At 44.4% G+C, this 10,294-nt stretch overlaps 1 protein-coding gene and 1 long non-coding RNA gene across 5 annotated transcripts in view; one reads left to right on the top strand and one right to left on the bottom strand.

Annotated features, from left to right (window-relative positions):
- Positions 1–2,714, bottom strand: part of dazl (deleted in azoospermia-like) — a 93,249-nt gene extending 90,535 nt beyond the window's left edge. The window contains exon 1 of one of the 3 annotated variants that reach the window (XM_069912940.1): positions 2,337–2,707. In XM_069912940.1, the coding sequence (XP_069769041.1) occupies positions 2,337–2,348 (12 nt within the window). In that variant the 5' untranslated portion in view covers positions 2,349–2,707. Of the gene's footprint in view, positions 1–2,336 lie in introns of all 3 variants that reach the window. The other 2 variants (XM_069912937.1, XM_069912939.1) reach the window with 2 other exon arrangements.
- Positions 2,470–8,984, top strand: LOC138750826 (uncharacterized). Of its 2 annotated transcripts, none has more exons than XR_011349537.1 (2): positions 2,470–2,601; positions 5,352–8,984. It is a non-coding gene; the product is annotated as an uncharacterized lncRNA (long non-coding RNA). The 2 variants fall into 2 exon arrangements; XR_011349538.1 differs by lacking the exon at positions 2,470–2,601 and adding an exon at positions 2,962–3,201.
- The last annotated feature ends 1,310 nt before the right edge of the window (positions 8,985–10,294 follow it).

Genomic DNA, 10,294 nt, shown 5'->3' on the forward strand with positions numbered 1-10,294 from the left:
TCTCTCTGCAGCTGTCGCTGCTCCAACCAAGCCTCATTGGGCCTGAGTTCTTTGCCACTGCGCTAACTGAGCCTCAGATCCTTGTTGGGCCTCTTTGGCCGGGTAACTCAAATCTTTTCACTCCTCGTCCCATGATGTGACCCCTCCCTCATTGAAATTCCTCTGCTCATTCCTCCCACTCTCCATACGCGGGCCACTTGCCAGAACTCCCGCCTAAACTCACCGGGAGTTCTACAATTTGAGGATCTTCAGAAGTGAATTCACTCCCACCTTCCATGTCCTCAACAAATCAATCCTTGAATCCTTCCTCTTCAATTACTAATGCTTAACAACACGACTTCAGACAACCTGATCATCTGCCCTTATCCCCACCTACATCTTCTCTCAACTAATTTCTCCAAATATAAACAAAATTTCTTGATTTGATCTTTACAAACAATAAGGCCCAATGAACATTTAACCTTTAAAAATTATTTCATAAACATCATTCTCCAATAACTACTGATGTTTCTCTAATTCTACCCCTCAACTCTGCTTTTAAAAATATTTTAGACAATTCTTCAGTTAGTTCATCACTCCATTCACACCAGTGACAACCATTTCAGTTCTGTATCAACACTCCCACATTTGCCTATCTGTCCATGGCCTTGTGTACTATCCCACCAAGATTACCTGCAAATTGGAGGAACAACACCCGATTTTCCATCTGGGCACTCTCCAGCCAGATGGCATTGACAGCAACTTTTCTGGTTTCTGCTAACCTGTTCTCCTCTTCCCCCCTCCCCTTCCCCCCCCTCCCTTCCTTCCTTCCCCTAGCCATTCCTTCTCCTCTTGATCACTGTTGCCCCCTCCCTCCTCCACCTACTGTTTTTGCAACCCCCTCCCTCCCTCATTCCTTAGTTCGGACAACTGCCAACATTTTTCCATACCTCGATGAAGGGCTCAAGCCCGAATCATTGGTTATGTATTTTTATCTTTGCTATATAAAGCACACTGCTTGACCTGCTGAGTTTTTCCAGCTTTGTCCTTTTATTTCAACCATGTAGTCTGCAAATGTTTATCTTTTACCAATGACTATTTTACTTTGGTTTGCAACACATCTTAAATATACCAAATGGAATGATGTACAGATAACCATCATCCACTCAGGAATCAATCCAATAAACCTGTGAATACTCTAACACAAGTATATTCTTCTTTAGATGGGGAGATCACATCTGTACATAATCTCTCTGGTAGAAGTTTACCACAATTTCTTTATGCCTGTATTGATATCGTAAAGGGCCACCATTACATTTGACTTCCTAATTGCATTACATGAACATCAGTTCGTAGCAATTCTTCAACAAGGGCAAACTGCTTCCTTCTAACTCTAACTGCTTTCAACCCGAGATACATTTTTCTAGCAAAGTGAATAATGACTCATGTCCCCTAGATTCCAGCTGCCATTTTATTTGCAGCACTTTGAAGCCTCCATGAAACCCCTTCAAAACCACTGCCATTAGCAGAACAAAATAGACACTTGTTGCCCCTTTTAAATCATTGCTAGAGATTGAAAACAGCATTGAAAAAGATTTCAAACTGCAGTACCCATTTCCTCTATTTTGTCCATCAACTAAGACCAATTTATCACCTCAATTTTGTTTAACAGACACCAATAAGGTCCATACTGAAGGCTTTGTGGGAGGCTAAAGAAAACACCACCTTCACTATTCAGCCATGAAATCCTCAAGAAAAATGTCAAATCGTATCAATTTTGCCCAATCCAATTAATATTTTGCAAGAATCCCATTACAATTTAATCAGTAATAGATTCCCTGCTACTGATGTCAGGCGAACAGACCCAAAGCTCTCCATTTTTAAATTCTAGGACATGGAGTGATAGCCACTGCCTTTCAATCTGTGGGAAATCATCCCCGCACCTACAGGACATTGGAAGACGACAAACGCACACTCTCCCTCTCTGCCTGTACTTCTTCCAAATCTTAGAAAGAGTCATGAGGTCCTGGGGATTCATCAACTTTCAGGGCAGTAAAATTCGCGCCACCTCCCACTGAGGCTTCCCCGACCACCATTAATCAACCCTAAGTATCCTCGAGTTTTCTGAAAACTCGGCGAGAAACTGAATGATAAACTTGCCCCAATGACAACTATCATTAAGAGAAACAGAAAGCTTCGCGAACTCAAGGCCCAAGAACACAACGTCTCGGCCAAGGCGGCGGGTCGAGGCAGCGAAAGACCCCCGCCCCCCGCCCCGCCGAGCTGCACGGTGACCGGCTCGTGGAAATCCCCCGCTGAGGGCGGAGAGGAATCGCCAGGGCGTGCGGCGCTTGTACCATTTCGGCCATGTTGCGTCCTCCCACTCCTCGTCCCGAGCACCGAGCGGATAGCACGCGCCGCCGCCACCGCGCCCACTATTTATAGCCAGCCCGGCTCCAATCAACGGGGGCTATTTCAAGGAGGGGGGGGGGGCAGCTATTGACTCATCGCGGGGAAGGCAATAAACGTTCCCTCGGGTTTTCTGGTCAACGATCAGGGTTTTCTTTTAAAAGCCGAATAATGTTATTGTCATCTGAAACACCGGGACGTCAAAGCCAAGTTGTGAGTGTGTTAGTCGATCTACTTCCGTTGCCTCCTCAGGAGGGCCGAGGTGGTAGAGACCCTCCCCCTCCCCGAGGCAGCTTCACGGTCACCGACGGGGAGCAGGTTCCGCGTGCGCGCCGCCATCTTGAACCTTCAACGCCCTGTTCAAAAATGGAGGGAAGTGGCGGGAACGGCGGCTGAACCCAAGTCGGAGCCAAACCTCACGACCCCCCCCCCCCCCCGAAATACACAAATTCGAACGAGCGCTTAAACCTGACGGTCGTGTCATTTGGGAATCGACTTGGTTTAATTTCTACGGTCACTCTGGTTTCACCGTGGATTTTTTTTTAACCGTGTCATGTTTATTTCGGTAATGGAAGAGTTTGGGGGGGGGGGGGAAGAGAGAGAGACTTCGGGGGCTTGGGGCCTTCGACGCCGGAGTGAGTCACAGAGCACGGTTCGGACTAACCAGAAAGTTGGGGGGGGGGGGGGGGTTGGGGATAAGATGGCAACCAGTGGCCGTGTGCCAACCCGAAGCAGAAGGGGAGCGTTGGGGCGGAGCGGAAAACCCCCAATCCCAGAGCCACGGAGAAAGGACGGGGGAGCCGGTGGGCTGAGGTAAGTCCGGGACGGAGAGACTTGGGGGTGGGGTGGGGTGAGGTGGGGTGGGGGGAAGCGCCCTGGCAGAGAGCCGAAGGGGTGGGAGGGAGCCCGTTTGGAGAACCCGGGGCAGAGAGACAGGGAGGGGAAGAGAAAAGGGTGGGGGGAAACGCCGGGGTGGAGAGACGGGGGCCGAGGCTCTGGGTTCCTCCAACCGGATATGGAGAAAGAAGCCCCCTCTCTGGGGTGAGCAAGTCCCGAAGCCACAGGGGCCACCTGCTCAGGGCCTCCTCCCATCGCCGCTCTGTTGTGACCGCAATCTTGGGGCTGGGGTGGGGAGGTGCTGGAAACTCCTGTGGCAGTAACACCTCCTGTCGAAAAGTATGAGGGTGCCCCGGTGGCTGAAGGATACGCCATTGGGAATCCTGGCAGAGGAGATGCCGACTAAATATTGCCCAGTGTGTCCTGGCCCAGAAACAACGAGGTTGTGAGGTGAAGTACGGTGAAAATGTGAGTTTTGTGTCCTAGCTGGACATCACAACAAGTCGCCACTCCAGTACCATTTTAGGTTTAAAATTCACAAAAAAACTTAAACGAAAAACAAGATTACTCATGGCAATAGGCGAATTAGATTTCTCAAGGATGGTTCCATAAGTTCTGGGCATATGTGAATTGAGGTGGTTATCCCTCTTGAGACTTGCTCTCAGCAGGATTTCCATGGCCAACATTAGTGGGCCTTCACACATGGCTGGGGTGATAACCTTGCCCTCTGTCCCTAATGAGCCTTGATAGAGGGGATTCCTCTGCCACTGATTCTGAAGGTGATTGGTAAACATCCCAATTCTCGTGCCTTTATCTAGAGGAAGTTCTTGAAACTCATTTTTCTCCTCTATAAGGGAATGTTCCTGAGATTTACTAGAAAACCTGGCTGAGTAATTAGTAGGAACTGCAAACAAAACCAACCATTCAACAAGGACACTAGAGATGACTGCCCCAAGTTTTTTTTTTCACTAGGGATCAAGCACTGGTCATATGCAAACTGGTGACCTCTATGCTCTGGTTTGGACATTTACTTTTGACACCATGGTCAAGAAGAAACTGGTAAATTTATTCTGGCAAAAAAGGAAATACTGGGCCCCAGTACAGTTCAGAGCCTCCTAATTGAGGACGTCAATCAGTAACTGGAGTGTGGACCTTCTTGGTTGGTGACCTTCCAACTTCAGATCCAGCAGGGATATTCACATATAGAACCTCCTCCTAAATACAGAAATAGCTTTGTATTTACTCTAACAGCACCTCATTGTTGCACCTATTATATACACAATACATTCTAACCCCTTCTGTTGTTCCTATCTGCCCACCATTCCTTTTACCTGCTTCCACTCATGACCTTCCTTCCAAATCATATTCCATAATTCCAACTCTTTGTTATCTTCACTTATCATCTTCCAGCCTTGGTTACTGTTCACTCTTCCCTTCTCTATCTAGTTCCATCTATCCATAAATCACTCCTCACCTGAATCTACATATTACTTGACAGCTCCTACCTATTACTTGCCAGCTCCTGGCTCATGCCTTATTTCTTTCTACTGATGATCTCCTCCTTACAGTTGCCATGTCATAGGAAAGATGTGAAACTTCAGTTCTGTTCTCTGTTCTTTAATGATACAGCACATTTCCAGTTCTCGAGTCTGCACCTCCTAATCACACCCTTGTTGTAGATCAGTCACTCTGTTCCTATCCTATATGTCCAGGTTACTGGGATTCTGGGGGGGATTTTTATGCAGGCGCACTCCAGTTGCCATGTTCTGTTACTTTACATCCTCAATGTATATAGTTAATAAACTAGGTTTGAAGTTAATCTACCTTGTTTTCATTTATCTAAACTTGCAACATGGTATTAGAAATGGGATAACCCTGACTTTTCAAGGTTAATGTTTTACATCCGGGATTTGGGTTTTTTTGAACATGGACAACCAAGACATGTGCCATGACAGCACAGCTAAATGGTGAATGTGGCAGGTGGATTCTAGGGGTCCTACCCCTTGTCTTTTACAGTAACATCGCCAAAAACTGGTGGATCTTTGAAGGAGAATATGATATTTTAGTTGCGGCAGCACACTCTGACAAGTCAGCCCATATTTGAGCATACATTTTCCTCAATTTAGTGAGACCGGAGGCCATTGAATGTGAACAGACTTTAATGTACGCGGGAGAAGTGAGAGAGGACTAATCCTCATTCCTGTGGAATCAAAAAGGATTTTGAATGCCTTGAGAAAATTTAGAGATATGTGCAACCCTCAAACCAACGTTACTATGGAAAGACAAATTCAACACACAAAATCAGAAACATAGTGAGACAATTGACTCATATGTCAGTGATTTAAGAATCAAAGTGAAAAGCTGCAGTTTTGGAGTTCTCTGTGAGGAGCTTATTAGAGATAGACTAGTCTGTGGTATTATGACAATATGAGAAAGGTGCTACTGTGTGATAGTGATTTGACATTAGCTAAGGCTTTCTCCATCTGTCAAATTCATGAAATGACCGAAGAGCACAACAAAACACTGGCTACTCCACACCACTCAGTTACAAAAGTTGATGCAATCCAAGCTAGGTTCATGAGAAAACAATAGTATGATACAAAAATGAAAAACGAGCCAGAAAAAAATTGTGACTATTTATTGCAAACAGGATCGGTAGCAGGATACGGTTTCCACCTGAGACCTGCCGCATGCAGAGGACCCTTCAACCAACCAATCAACATCCCCTCGTGGTAACCCTGGCCAACCGGCAGCACTAATTGCACCTGACACTGCCCCAACCCCAGACTGAGCAACCCCACGGTCCTACAACACCCCCCACTGTCACTGGAGGCACAGCCTGTCGTGCAAGATACCACCCGGGAACCAGCAGCTGTACCACAGCAAACCTTCTGATGGTCACAGTGACAGACAAGACCATCAGACAGGCTGAACCTGTAACGAACATTGAATCACATCACCCCGCTGGACTTTGTTTGCAAAGAAGGGGTGAACGTGGTGTGACCACTGTATTGTTTGTATTATATAAGCTGGCCCACCCCTCCCTCCCAGAAATCCCTATAAAGGCTGTTATGCCCAAACTCATCCCTCAGTACCTGCCTTGGAACCAGGCCAGCAACATGTGAGATGTGTTAAGGTGATTTAAGCCTATTAATCACAACTCACTAATGTAGTTGATCGATAGTGCTACAGCGAGGAACTCCTTTTGACAGATTTCACTTGACCACAAATCGTCATTGCTCACAACATTCAGCACTTGCTTTGGTCACGACAGGTTTCTAAGGATGCCATTTGGACTCGACCCTGCAAGTGAAGTGTATCACCACTTCATGGAATAGGTTTTTGCTGGATATCCCAGTTGACGATAGAATAATTGAAAGGAAAAAATGTGGAAGAACACAATGCCAACTTGAAAAAAGAGCTCAACCATACTAGACAGGTGAACTTGAGGCTTAATCCCCTTAAGTGCAGCTTCCAGCTGAACTAGGTCAGCTACGTTGGTCAAATTTTCACAAGTGAAGGCCTTAAAGCCGACCCCTCCAAAACAAGCAATCAGTGAAATTCCAGTATAGGAGATGTCCCAGCTCCACAAAGATTCCAGGAGATGGTCAACTATCTTAGAAAATTTATTCCAAATTCCAGTCAGCTGACGGCTCCACTGCAACAACTGCTGCACAAGGACAATGAATAGACTTGGCATGAGCAGCCGCAAAATGCTTTTGAAGCACTAAAGAAGCACATGTCATGCCCACCAGTTCTGTCTTATTACAACATCAGTAAGCTGAAGACACTTGCGCCAGTGATGCTTCACAGTATAGACTAGATGCAACCTGTTTGCAGGAAGGAAAACCCATAGCCTCTGCTTTACAAGCACTAACACACAAAAACCAGATATGCTCAGATCGAAAAAGAGCTGTTGGCAGTGGTTTTTGCATGTTCAAAATTCAATGATTATATTTGCCACAAGCTGGTGACCATAGAAACTGACCACCAGCCCCTGGTCACTATATTGGAGAAACTCATAAATGCAGCACTGACAAGACAACAAAGGATGATGTTATGATTTCAGAAGTACAGTGGAATACAATTATACCAGGTTGACACAGTGTCTTGAGCTCCCTGGAGTTCCACTGTTCAGCAAGCTGATGAGGAACACACACAGTGGATGATACAACCCTGCAGACACTCAGCACTATCATCAGACATGAGTGGCCCAGCAAACAGCATAGTCTTCCACATGCTATTCGTCTTTATATTCTTTTAAGAGATAACTAACTTTTGACAGGGTCATCAGGAAAGACCAAAAAGCCATAATTCCTGGGTCACTACAAAAGGAGTACATCAACATTATGCACAGAGGGCATCCTGGTGCAGAAGCTAATAAATGAAGAGCAAGAGACATAGTTTACTGGCCTACAATGACAAATGACATCAACAAGGAGATACAGTCATGCTATATCTATAATAGCACAAAACCACACCAACAAAAGGAACCACTCCTTCATCCAGTTCCAGACTTGCCTTGGTCGACTGTGCAGCAGTATTTGGTGGTAGTGGACTCATTTTCAGGCTGGTATGAGATTGATCTACTCCATGAATGTTACCTCAGCAACAGAGATCACAAAACTCAAGGGACACTTTTCAGTTCATGGAGCACCATGTGTCCTCATATCAGACAATGCCAGATCGTTCAAGAACTTTGCCATAATGATGGGACTTTACTTATGTCACCAGCAGCCCAGAGTACCACCAATCTAATGAGTTAGCTGAAAGAGTTGTTCGCAGCACCAAGCAACTCGTGGACAAATCTCAGAGAGATAGAACTAATGTTTTCCTCAACCTCCTAAATCATAGAAACTTGCCATGAGACACAACACTAGGGTCTCCTGCATGAAGACTAATGTCTTCCTGTCTCAAGGAAGCTACTTGAACCTCATATGTGTAAGCCACGAGATAAAATCCCAGCTTCTCAATAAGAGACTATCACAAAAGTTGTGCTATGACAGATCAAGCCAACCACTTCAGGCTTTAATGGAAGGACAGGTTGCAGGCACCACACGGTTACAACTGGACAGGCAGAGTAAAGGAGAGTTACAAGGAGCCCAGATCTTGTTAACTCAGAAGGAAAGCTATACAGGAGGAATCGCTGACACATTCTACGTGTAGCTGAACCTGCACCAGCCCAGCTCAATCTAAGTGACACTGACTATCAGGATTCTGGACCTGGGTCAAAAGACTACAACACTCTCATGAGAGTAGGAATGGAAAGGATGGAGACTGAGTGGTTTCAGGTTCAGGTGACTCCAGCTGAGCCACCCTCAAACACAACTGAAAATCTGTATAGAGCACGATCAGGCCATGTTAGTAAGCCAAATCCCAAAAACAGAGACTGAATTGTGTTTTACAGTGTATATATTTGTTTGGCTATAGTAATTGATTTTCATATTGTTTACATGTAACAGAGTGTTTTCTTATGTTTCTTACCTAATATGGTTGTCATTTAAGTTACTGAATGTGTCTGCTAAATATTGGTCATTCTGTAACACTTTGTAAGCACTGAAGTTTAATGAGGTAATTTTGTTGTGGTATGGAGCAGGAGCTAAGGAAAGGGGAGATAGATCACTCACTGTGTTCATATCCTGTATATCTGGGTTACTGGGGTTCTGGGAGATTCTTTATGCTGGTGCATTCCAGTGGCCATGTTCTGTTACTTTGCATCCTAGATATATATATCGTTAATAAAGTAAGTTTGAAGTTGATCCACTTGCTTTCATTTATCAAACTTGCAACACGTGACCAATTAACCCATCAACCCTATGTGTGTGGGTTTAAAACGAGTGGAGTTCCAAGTTAAAGAATTTGTGTTAAATCTTTATAAACTAATTCAGTCCAGCTGACAATTATTAATGATCAATTCTGGCCAGCCACTACAATTTAATGATGGCAAGCCATTAAATTTCAAAACCAACATTAGAAATGAACATTTTCACTTATGCGAAGGGACTAGATAATCTCAGATTGTTCTCCCTAAAGCAATGATGATTTCTTTAAAAAGCATCAAAGAATCACAAACTATGAGAAAAGATAAGCACAAAATACGTTAAGTACTTCTGATCTGAAATGCTCCAAAATCCAAACTTGACACGACAAGTGGAAAATTCCACACCTTACCTCACTTCCCCATGTGGGGCTCTGATGCATTGTTGGCACAAGTTTGTTACCAACCATTATCACTTTCAGATAAAAACCATTGTTAATGAGGCAGATGACTGGAGGAAACATTTAAAGAAGCCATCCATCAGAATTTCTAATATTTGGTGCTGCATTTTTCTTTTGTAACCAGAGATCAAGATTTTTTTGGTAAGTACAAGACATTATTTTCATGTGAAGTCTGAAATTCATCTCCACCTAAAAAGCCATGTTTGAGTGAAACATGACCACCAACATTACTGTGTTGGAAAAAAAATAAGATGCCATGTACTGTAACCTTTTGATCAAAATACAGCAACGTAGGTGGAGACTGAAATCCTGTCATTGTTGTTGTTTAACATCTAATACAGGTATTCTGCTGATGCTACTGTGCTGTTTTATTCCATTATTCCATAATCTGAAACACTTCTGGTCCCATGAATTTTGGATAAGGGGTACTTGACCTGTATAAAAAGACAATAAAAGTTTTTATAATTATATTGAACACAAAAGGGTGGCAAAGTGAAGATTGGTCACTTGGAAGATGATATTGTGTAATGAGGCTTTGAATAATTATTTTATATAACCATATAACCACTTACAGCATAGAACAGGCCAGTTCGGCCTTACTAGTCCAAGCCGTAACAAACCCCCATCCTCCTAGTCCCACTGACCAGCACCCAGTTCATACCCCTCCAGTCCTCTCCTCTCCATGTAACTATCCAGTCTATCCTTAAATGTAACCAATGATCCTGCCTCAACTACGTCTGCTGGAAGCTCATTCCACATCCCTACCACCCTTTGCGTAAAGAAATTTCCCCTCATGTTCCTCTTATAATTTTCCCCCTTCAATCTTAAACCATGCCCTCTAGTTTGAATC

The sequence above is a fragment of the Narcine bancroftii genome, chromosome 1 (assembly GCF_036971445.1).
Source record: "Narcine bancroftii isolate sNarBan1 chromosome 1, sNarBan1.hap1, whole genome shotgun sequence".
Taxonomy (NCBI): domain Eukaryota; kingdom Metazoa; phylum Chordata; class Chondrichthyes; order Torpediniformes; family Narcinidae; genus Narcine; species Narcine bancroftii.